Raw genomic sequence first — 19,196 nt, forward strand, 5'->3', positions numbered from 1 at the left:
TATGCAACTCAAATCGCACCTCGGGAGTAATAAGGTCACATCTCAAAAAAGTGAAATTTTACAGGAGAGTGATTTTCTTTTTTTTAAAAACTTAATTCATTATTTTTATCAACTTATAATTAATTGTGAGGAATGAATAGCACCTCATTTTAAATATCTGGTATCCTACCTTCATTTAGCACAAGAACACTTTAAAAAATAAAATCTTAAAGAGGAAATATTTCAATGTTTGGAAAACATTTTGAGTTATAACCCTGAAAGTTGATGTGGAGGCGAAAGGAAGCGTCCAAAAAAAATTTCATGATAGCAAAGTTGTAGACAATTAAATTTCCAATCGACGCAATGTCGTTAGTTTTTTTCTAGAGTGCTTAGTTTTTGAGTTTTTCAGACAATTCAGTGTTGAAAACCGTTTGGATTTGAATTGGTTGTGATGGTTGTGGTTTTCAGAACCTTTGAAAATAAGTGGTTCTGGTTTTGGTTCTCAAAAGGTTCCCAGTTGTGGCTTTGAAACAGTTTTATTTTGGTTCCAAAAGGTACCTTTCACATTGTTCTTCCAAAATGGTTCTCAATTTTTTTCTTACTCAAATGGTTCTGGTTGTTCTTTTTGATTCTCCTTTGATGTTTTGCTGGTTCTGCTGGTGGTTCCACCAATAAGAACACCACTTCAATGGGAACTGTTTGTTTCGCCGCGGACGTTTCGCCGCGGACGTTTCGCCGCGGACATTTCGCCGCGGACGTTTCGCCGCCGCCGAAAAAAGGTCATTTTTGAAAAAGCGATCGTTTCGCCGCCACAATGGAACATTACGTAATGATAAAAAATGAAATCATGTTAGATAAAATTATAAGTAGGTATGTAATTAGAAAATTATTCACATTTATGACATTCGGGGTTGAGCCCCCAAACGATTTTTTTTCAGGTTCTGGGTTTCGGAGCTTGGGCTTTCAATCAAAAATTTATTAGGTCTTGGGCTTGGATTGGGGCCCAGGAAACTTTGGGTGGATTTCAGGGCTCAGTGTCCAGGGCTTGAATGAAGTGTTCAGGGCTATTCCGGGGGTTTTCAGGGCTAGAAATTGAGGGGTTTCTTGGAAAAGGGGCCTTAGTCTTTTTTTTTTATTATTATTTACAATTTTGAATGTATGAAAAATTATTTTTTATATTAATTTCACCATATTCAGTGATACATATATTGAACATTCTTCCATGAGAAAAAAACGTAAAACGAATTGGAAAATGTTAGCTTGTAATAAAATTTTGCAAGTCCATTTGAACTTATGAAAATCAGTGAAAAAAATAAAAAATTTACCAAGGCCCCTTTTTCATGGAACCCCTTACCTTAATTTCAAGCCCTGGAAAGCTCTGAACACTTCATTCAAGCCCTGGACCCTGAAAGACCTGGACTACTGCCTTCGTCACAGAACATCTCTCATTCAGCACGTACTTATTTACTTCTCATTCAGTTCATTTCATGTATGAACAGCTGTGTATTTTGTAATACATCACCGTGGCGGCGAAATGAACGCTTTTTCAAAAATGACCTTTTTTCGGCGGCGGCGAAACGTCCGCGGCGAAATGTCCGCGGCGAAACGTCCGCGGCGAAACGTCCGCGGCGAAACAAATGGTACCCCACTTCAATTGGTTCCAGTTCTCCTGGTTCTTTTTGGTTCTTACTAGTTTTCGCTCTAATTAGTGAAATAATGAAAAAACTTAAAAATTTCTGGTAGCCAGGCACTTGTTTTCAGAGTTCTATTTTACTTAGAGTAATGGCCACTTTCAAAAAAAAAAGTAGAAACCAAAAAAACAAGAAAAAAGGAAACCTTACTTATAGTACTCGTAAAAACTCACAAAAAACGTTAAATTAAGGTTGCATTTTTGGGAAAGGGGACAGGGTTGGTACCAATCATTGAAATTTCAATTCGAATCACTGTTGAAAAATAAAAAAAAAATATATCCATCAGCCAACCTCAACTCCAATACACCTCAGATAATACTAAACATTTTGGTCAAAATATTAGAAATTCTTGCAATGTTTCATGGTAGGTTGTAGGTTGCATGTCACCCCTTCAAAAACCTCATAAAAACGTAATCCAACCTTCAAATGAGGAGGGGGGGGTACACTTGACCAAAACATCAAGGAATGATTAACTTAGTATACTAGGAACGAAAAACAAGAAAAAACTTACATTTAGAAATAAAACGGAAAGGTGATGAACACAAAACTAGAAGGCACTATTGAAGGAAAATTATCCATCAGCCAACCTCAACCCCAAGATACTTCAACTCCAATACCTCAAATAATACTCATAAACATTTCTGTCAAAATCAGAGATGGGACGATTAAAAAAAAAAAAAAATTATCAGGAACCTTTAGAACAGATTCCTGAAAAGGGGTTCTGGTTGTTCTTCATGAACAGCAATGGAACCTTTTTCTGGTTCTCATACTAGTGGTCTTTTCCAAAATAAACCTCAATTGGTACTAAACGGTTCCCAATTTGTTTGAAATATATTACAATTAAGGTTCCCCCAATTAATGGTTCTTGGAACCTTTTGAATTTAGTGGTTCTTTTGGTACTTCCCTTTTCCAAATTTTGAAACGGTTCTGATGGTTCTGGTTCCCATTTCACCTGACCTAAAAAAGCGGTTGTGGTGGTTCCAAACGGTTTTCAACACACTTTTTCTTTTCACTTTTTCTCAATTCAAAAAACTAAAATTTCATGATGTGCAAATTCATTTTTCTGAAAAGTGATCAATTTGAAAAAAATTTTCCATTTGGTACAAACCAATAAAAAATGCACTCCATGTGACATTTCCAACTGACAAACATTCAAAACAATCAAAACTATTTGTTAACACTACTTTGTATGTATGAAATTTGCTCAAAAAAGGTGGAGTTTTTTGAGATGTATACCCTTATAACTCCAAACAACTTGCAATGTTGTTGAGATTTTGAGTTAGGCCATTTGCGTTTTTTACAAGATCTAGATGAAGAGCTCAATTCCAAAATGTGCTTTGTCCCAGATTTTTGTTTTTGGCAAATCAAAAACAAAATTCATGAACACACAAAGATGTTTTAATGTCAATTTTCAATATCAGACAGTGTAGTGTAAAGTATTTCGAATATTTTCCCTGCATTTTTTTTTTTTCAAAATGACACCTATTTGTTCAATCTGTGTACGAAGTCGCCAAAAATGGGACTAAGCACGTTTTGGCACTGCATACAGATTATTTTCCAAAATTATCACGATGAAATGTGGTATTTAGCACGTTTTGGACTGGTACAATGTTTTGTTAGGTAACAGACTACTGCACCCAGTTGGACTTGGCACATTTTGGAGTGGTAGGTTGGTTCAATAGTGTTGAATAAAACGAATTTTACATAAAATTCTGCATTCAATGTACTGGATAGCGCGTTTAAAAACGAATTTTCGGCTATCTGACGTCCTACCTAACTGCGTAACAGTCCCATCTAACGGAATTCACTGAAAACGCATTTTTGAAAAAATTGGACAAAGCACATTTTGGAGTTGAGCTCTTCAGATAATGTACCCAACTCAAAGTGTAATTATTGGTTGAAGGGGGTCATACAAACCCCAAAAATGCAAAAACATCAAAATCAATATTTTTTGAGATGTGACCTTATTACTCCCGAGGTGCGATATGTATCATCTCCGTTATCATCTATTGTTTGGGTAATTTTAGCCATACTATCTCGATGTACGAGGTAAAATGTTACTTTTATTCGATGCATTCGTTCAGTATTATGTAGTATGTCGTCCTATGTACTTGCTACAATTTTATTCGTGTAAATACAGTCCACTATGGGAAATTGTGTTTGCGTATTGTTTTATGCAATTTCGAATCGTGTTAATTATTATTGATTTTACGACGATCGCGTACAAATTGGCTGTCGGGAATTGTCAAAATGTATCTTTTTTTTGTATACAGTTTCCAAGAACCTTTTTGCAAAAATTTTGAAAAATTCTCCTTGTTTGAAAATTTTGTAAAATTTGTCCAAAAAAGTACAAAAATTATTAATTTTTTCCCAAAAACTTCCGAGTCTTGTTTTATTATTGCCAAAAGTTTCACTTTTTCCTTAAAACTTGCAAAAAAATATAATTTTTTGTAAAAATTGCAAAAACGTTCTGGTTTTGCTAAAATTATCAGAAAACTTACTTTTTGTCGTAAATTGTCAAATGATTCTCGTATTTCAGCAAAACTGCAAAGAGCCTTGCTTTTTTCAGTGTTTGTACAAATTCGTTAGTTTGTTTTCTGTTTTTTTGTTTTGAAAACATGTAAATTTTCTAAAACAGTTTTTTCAAAAGAACACACTAGTGTTCGTATAGGTTCGCTGGTTGCGACACTACGAACCTGTATTTATTTGAAGCGTTCTCAGGTTCGCAAATTGGCGAGTAAAAATTTTTACTAGTCTAAAGTACGATAATGCGAACACAGCAACAGTGTAATTTCAAGTTCGCAAATTACGAACCTGCGAACAAGGTATGGTAGTATTCGTAGGTTTGCAAGTTGCGACACTACGAACCTATTAGACTATATTCTAACCCTCAAAAAAGCGATTCTGTAAATCAAATCGGGGAACTGAAATGTTTTGCGCGGAAAATAGGCTTACGGACGAGCTCTTGCTAAAAAAGCAATGTCCCCAGCGCTGGACCCGCTTTTTTTCGAAATTGGGGCCCAAATGGGGCCGATTTTGGGTCCGTAAATCATTCGAGGGAAGTGTGGGGACATTGCATTTTTGGATAGTGTTGGTATCGTAGATGAAAAATATGCAATGTCCCCAGCCCCCCAGGCGCTTAATTTAGGCTCACCCCCCTTTCAAAATTTCGACTTTCCTATAAAAATGCATTAAAATGCGAGAAATGGACATTTTTGGATGAAATTTTGTATACTAACTAATGAAGGCATAAAGAAATCATATCCGGCGAGTTTTGGTTTTTGCAAGCCTCAGTTGGGGCTGCAGGAGCACCCCCACCCCCAATTTTTAAGTTGGGGTAAATCGACGATATTGGTGTCGTTGTCATATGAAACGACCATGCTGATGACGAATATGAAGTCAGATTTGAGACAACACCACTCAAAACTTAGGAATGAGGAGATAATGCATGTGAAATTGAGTAAAATGGAAAACTGAAGAAATAGTTATTAGGGTCTCAATAGTATATTCCGCTCGATCAAGCTGTTAAAAGCGATTTTATGATTGATTCTCATTCTAGACACTATTACAAAGAAATTCATTCTTTGTGACCTTTCATACTCTCCCCCCTTTTCCGAGAACCCAACCCCATATTACAAACTGGGATGGCGTATTGCCTTCCCTATGGCTGGCTCCCACAAAAAAATCCAATCGTATCGCTAGAATGCTACCAAAATGTTTATTTTTTTATTTTGGCATAACCCAAGTGTGAAATGGAATTACCCAATGGATTCACGGTCATTTTCTCGAATCCGAGCTCCCAAATGCACATTTCCTGAATGGGATGTTTCCCAAAGCCTTTATTTCTCAAAATCCCGAAAAATTTCTCTTTCAACAAATGAATGTCAATACTTTCTTTTCTTCTGTTCGAAAAACTAGTTAATTTTCCAATTGGGATCTTTACACCCTTTGAAGGAACAAGAATTCGCAATTTTGATCAAAATACAAAACAATTTTCAAAATGAAGTGACATATCGATTGTTACTAATTTAAAGATACGATAAGTTCGAAAATTTACTCAATTTTCCGATCCGGTCTCTCTGACCTCCCCCACCTCTTCCACTAGTACGTATGTTTCCCAAATAGGTATCTTTAATATATTCTCAAAAAATTGAAAAAATGATTTATGGCATGTCATTTGTTGGGTTTCCGAGGATGCTGAGTTCGAATATTCACTTATTCATTTCAAGGTTGCAAGCTCTCTCCTCTCAATGCCCTTCCCAGCTCTAACATTTTGAAAAATGTGCGAAAAATTGGGAAACAGGGAAATTCAACATCAGGTTCTCAGCGTGTAGAGGAAGACAGGGGAGCATTTGAGATTGGGTGAGGTGTATTGGAAAAATTCGATTGAATTGGGAATTGTGTTTCGAAGTTGGTTGAAATTGGTCAACTTTTTTGGGGGAGGGGGGGGTTGAGTACAAGCCCGGAGATTCCGAATCGGTGACAGCTTACTTACACGTTTCCATAAAAAGAAACAAAAAATATTTAGAATTTTTACATTCGGAGAACTTCAGACTTTAGGATTTTGAAATTCGGCATAAAAATATTCATGAAAGTGGTCATTCGGGATTCTGAATTTTGGGGAAAAGGGATTTAGGGAAACGGTAAGTACCTATTTGGGAAACATCCCATTTGGGAAATATCCCATTCGGGAAATGCCCAATGGAGAATTCGGATTGAGAATTTCGGGTGGTATACGACCTGAGTAAGTTTATTGATTCAACTTTTTAAAAAAAATTTATAAACCATTTTGACGATTACAAATTACATTTTTGACTGCATCCCTTCCGAATATGCAACTGATCAAAGAAATCCGAATTTATAAAACTGTTGTTACCGTCTTATTTACTGATTTATTTTTTTCTTTGTACATATTATAATTATCGTTTTTTTGAATTTCGTAGTCATTTGTATTTTTTCCATTCGTTGCTTTTTCGTTAGGTTCCGTTCAGTATTAATCTTATTACATATTTTTGTATAACATATTCCATCATTCGTTTCATTTTTGTTCAGAAATGTACTATTGAGTAGGGTCTCAATAGTACATAAGTATGATTTAATTTTTTTGTGGGAGCCAGCCATAGGGAAGGCAATACGCCATCCCAGTTTGTAATATGGGGTTGGGTTCTCGGAAAAGGGGGGAGAGTATGAAAGGTCACAAAGAATGAATTTCTTTGTAATAGTGTCTAGAATGAGAATCAATCATAAAATCGCTTTTAACAGCTTGATCGAGCGGAATATACTATTGAGACCCTAATAACTATTTCTTCAGTTTTCCATTTTACTCAATTTCACATGCATTATCTCCTCATTCCTAAGTTTTGAGTGGTGTTGTCTCAAATCTGACTTCATATTCGTCATCAGCATGGTCGTTTCATATGACAACGACACCAATATCGTCGATTTACCCCAACTTAAAAATTGGGGGTGGGGGTGCTCCTGCAGCCCCAACTGAGGCTTGCAAAAACCAAAACTCGCCGGATATGATTTCTTTATGCCTTCATTAGTTAGTATACAAAATTTCATCCAAAAATGTCCATTTCTCGCATTTTAATGCATTTTTATAGGAAAGTCGAAATTTTGAAAGGGGGGTGAGCCTAAATTAAGCGCCTGGGGGGCTGGGGACATTGCATATTTTTCATCTACGATACCAACACTATCCAAAAATGCAATGTCCCCACACTTCCCTCGAATGATTTACGGACCCAAAATCGGCCCCATTTGGGCCCCAATTTCGAAAAAAAGCGGGTCCAGCGCTGGGGACATTGCTTTTTTAGCAAGAGCTCGTCCGTAAGCCTATTTTCCGCGCAAAACATTTCAGTTCCCCGATTTGATTTACAGAATCGCTTTTTTGAGGGTTAGAATATAGTCTATATATATATGAAGCGTTCGCAGGTTCGCAAATTGGCAAGTAAAAATTTTTACAAGTCTAAAGTACGATAATGCGAACACAGCAACGGTGTAATTTCAAGTTCGCAAGTTACGAACCTGCGAACGAGGAATGGTACTATTCGTAGGTTCGCAAGTTGCGACACTACGAGTAAAAATTTTTACTCGCCAATTTGCGAACCTGTGAACGCTACATATACTAGCTCGTAGTGTCGCAACTTGCGAACCTACGAATTGACAATTTTTGGCAATCAAATGAGAATGTTCGCAATTTTAGGCCAAAAAAAACACAATTTTTGGAAAAAAGCAAGACATAATTATTTCAGAAAAAGGACTTTTTTGGTAGATTTTTGGCAAAAAAGCGAGACCTGCGAAAAATTTTTGAAAAAAAAATCAAAAACAAGAACTCTTGGCAAATTTGCTAAAGATGAAAAATTTTTGCCAAAAAGCAGGAATCCTGACAATTTTGGGAAATCATCGGCAAAAGAATTATTTTTTTTTACATCTCATTTGGAGGCAAATATAATTTGAAGGGCCGAGGAAGTTTTTTTTTTTGAAAACAAGATTATTCAGAAAAATTCTGAAGAAGAAACACAAAAAGTTTTGATAAGTTGAATTTTTTGATCATTTTAAAATTTTTTTCAACTTATGGGAGCGGAGAAGCTACTGGCGCCACTATTTTGCATATGGGGAAAAATAAAAAATAGGGAATTACTTTCTCATACGAGGTAGGTAACAACTTTGTTCGATGGGAGGTATAAAATTTCTTTTTTTTTTTCAAAATTGTCCCTCCTAATTTTGGAACTTAATTCAACTCATTGGCTCAACAGAAAATCAAATAACATAATTCCATTTTCTCATAAAATCCAACTACCTACCTGACAAAAAAGCCAGAGAGCAAAATAAACCCACGCTTCAAAGTAGGGGACAACTCAACCCCAAAATGGTCAACTGGCCAATCCCCCCCCCCCCAACATCAACCAATATTAATCGCATAACAAAATCTTACCTGCGGTATGCTAACTGTATACACTCGATCGCGTAACTTCTCCCTTACGAACAACCGTAATATTTTAAACGGAGCTTTGAACCACAACGGAGCCGTTACGATTAAAACTTTTTTCAATTTAGCCGGATAACCGCCCTGTAACACACGAGAAATGCAAAAACAACATTATTATCGTTGAAATTATTTCACGTCGCGTCATTAAAATTTCATTTCACACACTAAACTAACGTAATAAGAGACTATACGTAAGTAAATAATAGCTAGGTATCTTTCTACGACTCTATATTATACGTATAAGTATACACGTACTCGTAAATCAATTATATTCGCGCGAATACCCACATAAGAAAAAAAAATTTCAAAAAAACCACACCTCGCGTTTTGCTCTCTTTTGCTCGCGACTCGCGACTTCACCAGAGAGAGAGACCAAGTCGTACGAAATATTACACAATATCTACGTACTACGAGAACGAAGGTACAATATCATACTTATTTCAAAGACGACGACATGCACTTCTAATACTCAAATACGTACTAAAACAACGTTGAAATTCGACGGCGGCGGCGACCTTGTACTTGAAATTATACGCGTATATCTTTCTCACTCACTCACTTACTCACTCACACACTCTACCTTCCTTGTGTGTATATATGAATAAACTTTGTACGTGTATTTTGCGCGTTCCGTTCGTGTTTACGCTTTAAATGTGCGGACATTATAAATATATACGATACGTGAATGAGAAAAGCAGAGACGAAAGAGCAACGCAACACACCGAACCAAAAGGGACGGGCAAGGAACGCGGTACACGTTTTTAATTCATCCAATCCACGTTACACATATTACACAAGGTGCTCCGTATACAACGGGAGCTTTGGCAAGCTCATCGTCAACGTCTACATAGGGTAAAAAATTTTCAACTTTACGCAACATGCACTTGGGGTAATTCGTACGTACCCTCTGCACTCTGCAAGCTGCAGGCACAAGGGGTGTGAGGTGAACAACACTATTAAAACAACTGCTCAACTGCGTAAAAGCGAGTATTTATTATACAGGGTGTGTCGAACGCAGTACACCCCCTCATTTCTGATGAGAACGCAACCAAAACAACACGACTGAATAGATACGTTCGATGTTTGCCTTAACTTGTGCGATTCAAAGGGATAAACAACTTGGGTATTGAACTTTGCTTTTTTGAATGGGGCGTAACTCGTTCAATCAAAAATCTACTTAACCATAACCACATATTATTAGACCACTTTTAGAATATTTTAGATGTCAAGTCAAAATTCGGGAATAACAAGAGGGTGGGAGGGAGAGGTGGCCTAACGTAAGAGACGTTGAAGGTGTTCTATCGCAAAATCAGTTGATATTCGAAGACTATAATATTACCGAAAACGGTAATTTTCCTGCGTTTTTGGAAGTTTTATGAGTATGTGGTTGAGGGAAGGGGGTCATATGTGGAGTGGGAGGGGCGGGATTGCAAAAATGAATCGAGATTCGAACTTGGCATCTCCGAAAACATAACAAACGATATGTTACACGACATATCTACGTATTTGCTTTCATTTTTTGTCCAAAATTTTGCAAAATTGAAGAAGTACAATGGAAAATTATGAAAAACTTGAAAAACTGCCGTCAACATTAAAAAAAAATGAAAAATGAAAAACTGTTTTAAAAGTGGGGAAAACTGATAAAATTTGACAGAAATCCAGAAAAACATAATTATATAAACATACTTAAAAATTACAAAAAATTGAAAAAAATATTACAAAAATTTCAAAAACATTGAAAAATTGTGCGAAACGTTTCAAAATCTTCACCAATTTGCAGAAAAACTTTGCAAAAAAGCCAAAAATTTTTAGAAGTTACGATAAAATTGAGAAAAAATAAATAAAAATGGAATAAAATGAAGAAAAATTCGAAAAAAATTTGAAAAATGCAAAGATGTAACAAAATTATGTCAAAATGGAAAGAGGATAATTGAAAATTATTATGAAAAACTTGAAAAACTACCGTCAACATTTCATTAAAAAAAAAAAAAAAAAAAACAAAAAAAAAACGAAAAACTGTTTTAAAAGTGGGAAAAACTGATGAAATTCGACAGAAAATCAGAAAAACTTATAAAAACATGTTTAAAAATTACGAAAAATTCAAAAAATATTGCAAAAATTTCAAAAATATTGAAACATTGTGCAAAACGTTTCAAAAATTTCACCAACTTGCTGAAAAACTTTACAAAAAATGCAAAATTTTTCAGAAATTATGATAAAATTGAAAAAAATACATAAAAATGGAATAAAATAACGCAGAAATTAAAAAAAAATAAAAAACGCAAAGATTCGACAAAACTTTGTCAAAATTGAAAAAAGATGAATAAAAATAATGAAAAATTAGAAAGTGCGCAGAAATCAGAAAAACGAAAAAACATGAAAAATATGCAAAAAGTGTTTCAAATTAGGTGAAACAACTGCCAAAATTTGACAGAAATTCAGAAAAAATGAAAAAACATACTTTTTAAAAATTACGAAAAATTGATATATGGGTAATTCTCAGAAAAAGGTAAAATTCGTGTACATGGCAAATTTCTCAACGGTTTTAGCATGAATTTTTTTTTTTTTGGTCCATTCAAGAATGACCCCGCACACATTTCACACATGGTATTGAGGTTTTTAGACCCTCTTTTCATTGGTGTACATTTGATTTTATACCCCAAATGTCCTTCGACTTGGCTGTCACACATCATGTTTTTGAAAATGAATGTTATAAAGTGTCATGAACTTCATTTTTTTTTTGGAAAAATTGACACATTCTCATTATCATAGAACATGAAGGTCTCTTATTGTGCAAATTGCAATTGCAATAAGTCTATAGGAAGCTCACAATTCACATTTGAAAACTGTCACACACTTTTTGCGCAAATTTTCGAGCAATTTTCAATTATTTTTGGTAGCTTCCCAATCCAACATTTTTTTCTGGCGAGTGGCTGCACTGGTTCACTGTCCTCATAAAAATGTTACCCCGCAATGTTTTTTTCAAAACCTACGCAATAGCTCGTTCTGATCGTACTTGTCTCTGAAAATATGATATTTCGCAAATTCGGTGTCCTTCGGCTTGCCTTTTTATTTACCCTGATGAACCCGCCAAAAACGATAATTGAGAAAGGGAAGTTATTCTACATGATAAGTACACATTCATTACGTGTTAAAAATCGAATAATGTCCAGTAGGTAACGCTAGAAACGAAAAAACGTTGAGATTGTCCTTCGGCTTGTCCAGCGCCCATTTGTCCTTCGACTTGGCCAAATTTCAGACCGCTGTACTTTTATCGCGCTAGTCGGCATATTACACGATAATACAAGCAAAATTTTACATTTTCTCCCTCCCCACACTTCACCTCTACCCATACCAAAAAAATAAGTCCAGATTCGAACTCTGCGGCCTGAAAAACATAAATCGACATATTACACGATAATATAAGCAAAATTTGACATTTTCCCCCTCCCCACGCCTCACCCTCCACCTCTACAAAAAAAATAACTCCAGATTCGAATTCTACGACCTTGAAAACATGTCAATCGACATACTACACATCGATGAGGGTCGAATTCTAATTATCGCCGTTTTAGGGGGGCCGGGGTCCACAGTGGGGGGGATTGAATTGAGGCCAACACTAGAAAAGGGATCTGGGACACATATACAAATGATTCCCACTTGAAATTTTCCAAAAAAATGATTTTCGTTTTTCAAAATTATGCATATCAAAATCGACCCTTTTTCTGAGAATTACCCATAAGTAATATTACAAAAATTTCAAAAACATTGTAACATTGTGCAAAAGTTTAAAAAATGTCTCAAATTTGCTGAATAACCTTGCAAAAAAGGGCAACATTTTTCTGAAATCTTGATGAAGTTGAGATAAAAAAAAACCATAAAAATGGAATAAAATGATGCAAAAATTAGAAAAAAATGCAAAAAGTTGACAAAACTATGGTAAAATTGAAAAAAAAAAAATAATGAAAAATGATGAAAAACTCATGAAACTACCGACAAAATTTTGTATGAAAAAAAGTAAAAAGTGCACAAAAATCAAAAAAAAAACGAAAAAAAGTGAAAAAAAACATTGAAAAAAATGTAAAAATTGTTTCAAGTTGGAAAACTGCTAAAATTTGACAGAAATTCTGGAAAAAAAAATCACAAAACTTTGCCAAAAATGACGAAAATTTGAAAAACCAACATAGAATAATTATGCAAAATATTCCATGAAATAAAAAATCTGCAAAATTGCCAATATTCATCAGAAATTACAATAAAATAGAGAAAAAAATCATAATAAAAAGAAAAAACACAGAAATTTGTAAAAAAAAGAGTAAAAAAAAGAGTAAAAAAAACAAAAATCAGAAAATCAAGAAAAATTGGAAAAAAACACGTTAAAATAATGCAAAACTTGTTTTAAGTTGATAAAACTGCTTTTAGAAAAAATCAGAAATCATCAAATTTTATGAAAAAAATAATAATTATGCCAAACTGGAAATATTTTCTGAAATTACTTACCATAGAGAAAAAAAATAAGAAAAAGAAAAAAAACGCGGAAATTTGTAAAAAAAAAAAGCTGAAAAATAATTCATCAAAATTTACAAAATATTATAGAAAATAATGAAAAAATTGAGAAACTACCGTGAAAACTTTGTAAAAAAAACCGTAAAAAAACACAAAAATCATAAAATTGAAAATAATTGTAAGAAAAAACACATTAATGTTACGCAAAACTTGTCTCAAATTGAAAAAACTGCGAAATTTTGACAAAAATTCAGAAAAATTAACAAAACATTTCCAAAAATGACGAAAAAATTAATAAATTACCACGAAAATTTCAAAAACATAAGACTAATTGTGTAAAATACTTACTTATTCAAAGAAATTATCAAATTTTTTATGAAAAAAAAGTGCAAAACTGGCAATATTTTCTGAAATTTAGTACTATAAAATAGAGCAAAAAATCACGAAAAAAGAATAGAATCACTCAGAAATTTGTAGAAAAAAAGTGAAAAACTGCAAAAATTCGAAAAAAAAATTTAACAAAGTTAAAAACAATAAAAAAATTAAGAAACAATCCAATTATGTAAAAAAAAGTAAAAAATTGAAAATTACACAAAGACTGGAAAATTAATGAAACATTGAAAAAAAACACATGGAAAACAATGCAAAAATTTGTTTTAAATGGGAAAAATTTGTAAGAAATTTACGTACATGGACAGAAAATCATTAGAAACCGGGGTAAGATTCATTTGATAGCAAAATAAGTAAATATGAAAAATATTATTCCAAACATTTCTTGAAATTACCAGAAAACAAGAGCGAGTAAAAACGGCAATATTTATCAGAAATAGTAACAAAATAGAGAAAAAAATACGAGTGAAAAACCAAAAATACATTACATAATTCGATTTAAGGAGGAACATCAAATTCGATTTTTGGCCGATTTCTAATTTCGATTATCTGCCAATGTTCGTCAAATTTCAGTAAAATGGATGAAAATTCCTCATACAGACCCAACCTCGCTCGATCTATTAAAATTCAATTTCAGCTCTTTTCACCATCCCAAGGTCCCTGGGTCATTTCGATTTCTCTATAAATTTCTAAAATCGAAGCCATGAATATACCTGCAATACATATTTTGTACATAAGGTATTTGAAAAAAATGGAGCTTCATCACCTTTCGACTTTTTGAGGGATTCGATTCAAAAATCCATCATCCCTGAGAATTCTTGCGAGACACTTCAATAATAACTTTTTGACTAATAAATTAACCAAAAAAAAAAATAAGTTCTAAGAAAGAAAGTGTAAATCTCCTTCATACCCCTCTTAAGTTCAAAATTTATAAAAACTGCTATTTTGTTTATTACCTATTTTGGGTTTATAGGTCAAACCAATCAACTACAATTGGGGGGGGGGGGTGAGTTTCGGGGAAATGTCAAATCCCGAATTCCGATTCACATACTATTTTACTCTTGTAAAATATTCCATCAATTTCAAAACTGAAGCAAGATTCGAAAAAATGTAAGCTCGCTTAAAATTTCCTTCATTTTCACCCACACCATCGTTGGCAACACTGTAAAACAATTTCCATTCCGGCGAAACAGCGTTCCCAATCCCAACGAAATGAGGAAAATTGAACAAAACCGGAGGAGAAACAAAAGAATTTTCGAAAAAAATTTCTCATCGATTCGTAAATAAGGCGAGGCTGTTCAAGACATAAGTATACCCGTATCGCCGAAAATATATTTGTAGGAAAATTGCGAAACAGGCAAGACGAAGAAATGAGAAAACCGGGGGACATTCTTGACACTTTGTTCGAAACGATATCGACATCGCGAATGGGCTCTTTGTATTGAAACTATGTTTCGTAAATTTTCTAACGATTTTATTCTCCATTTTGATGACGCTGACGCGAGTGAGTATTCGTATATCTATACGACGCTGAAAACGAAGGCAGATACGAGAAACTGCTGCCTGGTTTTTTCTTTCGTCGTCTAATTTGGCATTTTTCGGTTTTCGCGGAGGTGTATCTCATCGAGCGAAAAAGCGAACGAGCGAATCTCTTATTACACCAAATGAACCGAGTTCGTTCGTCTTCGTCGAAATGGTTATACTGTATTTTCTTTTTTTCCACGTTTTTGGAACTGTCAATGACAAAAAAAGATACCAGGTGATTTCCCTGTCTCATCGAGCTACTGTTATTCGGTCGCTGTCGTTTTTCTTCTTTCGCGTTTTTTACGATTAATAATTTGGTTCGCGTTCGATTTCCCTTCATTATAAATACGTACCTTACGTACATATGGAGGTAAAAAGCGAAATTCCCGATCCCAATTTATAATATAGTGTTGCATTTCGACTTCGGCGGCCCGAATCGCGAATCGTAATAATAATTAGCTCATAAGATATGGGAAATTATAACGACGCCCGACGCCTGACGCGAATAAGTAGTTTTTTTTCATCTGGTTTGGAGGACACTGGAATGAGGTTGACGAGGGGGATTGGAATGGAATACCACCTGATGAGCGAGAAAAGCCGCCGGACGCGCGATCGAAAATGATTTTTTTTCATCATAGGATTGATTATATGAGAGTGTATTTTAACGCGGAGGGTTTCACCTTGAAAATGAATCAATATGCAAGTCGCCTCGCGCTGTACGAGTATCTCGAATCGCGATGTAATTTATCGTATTTGGTACCTACGTACTCCGTATACGTCGTCCGAGTTGACATTACTTCCTATGTGAGGCGAAGTTGTGAAAAAAAAATCCTAATCGACTGCAATATAAGACGTATTCAACTATATGGATAAAGTAAGCTACTATATTTAAAACGGTAGCAGCAGCTGAAGTAGGTATGGTATACGACTCGATGGGAAATCTAAATCATTCTACATAGAAGGGTTTGGGTAATCGATAAAGATTAAAGATGTCAGTTGCGCTGTGTGTGTCTGTGTCAGTGTGTTTCTGGCTTCAAGTTGAAAATCGTTCAACTGTGAGTAAAAATATATCGACGAGATTTGCGGAAGTAACTCGGGTAATAATGCAACGAGAAAGGGTACAGGGTGATTCGAAGATGGTGCTATTGATACTTTTCAAATATAGTGCGGCACTTGAAACCCGATAAATATGGCGACCTACTTGTAGTTCTTGATGATAACGTCGAGTGTAAGTTACTACAAAGCAAGTTATTTCGAGAGTTTGCCTATGTTCTGAATTGAAGGAATATAGTTGGTATTGAGAGTAGGCAAAATGGGGCTGATGATATCTTAATGGTTGTTCAATTTCAAAAGATTATTTTTTTACAAATCACACAAGGAAATTGACCAAGCATGGGGCAAAATAAAAGGTAACATAAGACAGCTGGGGCAAGGCACAGATCCTGAGAAAGCTAACCACAATCGTTGAATCAAAAATAAAAATTCATAGTTTTACAAAATTTTGATAGCAAGCTTTCCAACTTTTTCCTCATTAGGGTTCTTGCTGCTAGCAGCTAAAAACCTATGGCAGTTGATTTTAATCATAATTATTTTCTTCAATTAGTAGCCAATCATTCAGTAAACAGTATTTTGCAGAGACTAGTCGGTGATTAGTATTTATCATTGCCAGATGAGACATTTTGGAATTTGGTATTAGATTATCAATATTATGTTTTCATTATTTATTCCAACGATATTTTGTCATCAATAAATTATTCATTCGATATTTTTCATGTTGAATACCAAATAAGTACGTAGTTTTTTTTCTTGATTTACTGTTTGTTGTGAACAATAATACTTAAAGACAAAGATGAAGATTGTTAAATAAAACTCAACTCTGTAAATGTCTTGCACTCTTGCTTTTGGCTACAACAATCAAATTTGTAAAAGAAACCCCATTAACAAAAAGCAAAAACCCTCTTGCAATCAGTGAATAGGTGATGGCATGTTTTTAGTAGTGTCTTGTCTGAACTAGGGTACTATAAAGCAGGTATGTCAGACGGCCATTTTGTTCCTGGTTTGACAAACTTAGCATTGCAGTATATGGGAATTTGGCAAACTTAAACCGCGTATATCTTCAAAATTGTGCACTTTTACAACTTTTTCATAATAACACCTTTGAAAGAGAATTGAAAGAGAATTGAACGAGCTTTCCAATGGTATGCTACATGTATCAATTGAAGTACATTTAATTTTTTCAAATTTCAATTATTTTTCAGCACTTCATTTTCAGGTTAAAAATAGTTTGAAATTGTGTGAAATTCATAGTATGTGCTCTAATTCAATGATTACTTTCATTCTATGCCAGAAATTCCGTCATAAATACCTTGAATTGAAAAACCACAATTTTTGAAAGTGAGGAACAAAATGGGAGTCTGGCATACCCGGGTTATAGTACCTTAGTCTGAACAAGGCCATCTCACTCGGTTTCAACCAAAATAATGTCCTTTGGAGGAGGTGAAGAATGCATCCTTTGGATTTCATTTGAGACCGTCGACCGATGTGATGGCTAGATTTTGGATGCAGAATCCAGGAAACCTTCTGTTCATGCGCCAAACATGATGTTTTGTAGTGTCCTGACTGGTCAGGCACTGGTGGAGAAAGAGACGGTTCAGCGTTGCAGTTGCTACACAGTCGAAGTCACTTGTAACTAACTCCTAACATAACCAACTACTTTACCAACACTATTAAACTGGCGCATGTGCAGAATGTTTCCTGGATTCTGCATCCAAAATGTGGCAGTCATATACTCCGATTTGAATTATTTGTTCATTACATATGTTAGACGTTTGAGAAGTTGAAATGGGTGCCCGGGAAGTCAGGTAGGTATACATTTTTTTTTACTGGGAACAAATTGCACCAGCGACTTGAAACGTTGTATGGTGTTAGACTAGAGGTTCTATTTCCAGCTGCCATAAACTGTTTGTTGATACATGCAGTAGTACCTTTTCTATCCCATTTAGAGAATGTCACCACTCTGATACCACTGTATGCTCTGATGGGGAAAGTTGGTAGAGTAGTCTGAGGGTATCGCACAAAAAAGTGATCTACAAAATTTCAAAGAAAATTCACACGTTGTATGGTGATAATGTGATGTCCAGTAAACAAATATCAATCTGGTGTTCAAGATTTGACCATGTAAAGGCAGATTTGGAAGATGAAGTTGTGACCCATGACTGTCCATACAGAAGAAATGAAGCAACCACATTGAACAACTTATTTATGACAATTGCCAAATCAAAATCTGAGAAATTGCAGATGAAGTGGGTATTTAAAAATCTGCAGTTCATAAAATTGGACAAGATGACTTGAAATTTTGAAAAATGTGCGCCAAATTGTGCCTAAATAGCTAGTGGCTGAATACAAGCGCAGAACACAGCAGATTTGTACAACCAGCCCAAAAAACCGGACTGATAACCGCAACCAGACCCAAAAATGTCCACAAGACCACGTGGATCAGACTGGACCAGACTAACCAGACCAGACATGAAATTTTTATATAAAAGACCCATATTAACTTCTGACCCAAAAGATGTTCCTTGTTTTCACTAGACCAAAACCACAACCGACTGAAGAACATTTCTTAGAAAATGAACCAAACAGATAACCCATTTCATGAGAACTACAAAAAAACAGACTGCAACCCAGACCGCTCAAAAACCTTACAGGTCCAGGGTCTTTTTTTTTCTTCTCACAGAACACAGAACAGAAGCACAGAAGGTATGTATCAAATTTTTAATTTTTAGTTGTCAATTCTTGTAATGTTGTCACTTGTTATTTTTTTTATTTTTGCACTGCCAAAGACTTTTTATGTTTTTTTTTTTCCATAGCAATAGTTAATTTCATGTATTATAACAGTTTAACAGAGGTATTTATAATGGTAAAAAATTTCAAAGTGCTTTTTTTGTGGAAAAGTAAAATTTATTTTACTTTGCTGTGGCTTCTTACAAGTAATACTAATACTCTGGCAAAAAAAAACCTCAAAGACAAAAAAAAATGTGACCAAAAACCTGAACAAACCAACTATTTGAAAAATTGTAAAAAAAATAACTGAATCAAGAACCTCTATGAACATT

General features: G+C 34.6%; 1 protein-coding gene across 1 annotated transcript in view; it reads right to left on the reverse strand.

Moving 5' to 3' along the window:
• Ptpmeg2 (Protein tyrosine phosphatase Meg2) overlaps positions 1–19,196 on the reverse strand; it is a 57,534-nt gene that overhangs the window by 11,967 nt on the left and 26,371 nt on the right. Inside the window, exon 5 of the mRNA XM_065367018.1 lies at positions 8,608–8,742. Within this exon, the coding sequence (XP_065223090.1) occupies positions 8,608–8,742 (135 nt within the window). The remainder of the gene's footprint in view (positions 1–8,607; positions 8,743–19,196) is intronic.

This window comes from Planococcus citri, chromosome 5 (genome assembly GCF_950023065.1).
Source record: "Planococcus citri chromosome 5, ihPlaCitr1.1, whole genome shotgun sequence".
Lineage (NCBI taxonomy): Eukaryota > Metazoa > Arthropoda > Insecta > Hemiptera > Pseudococcidae > Planococcus > Planococcus citri.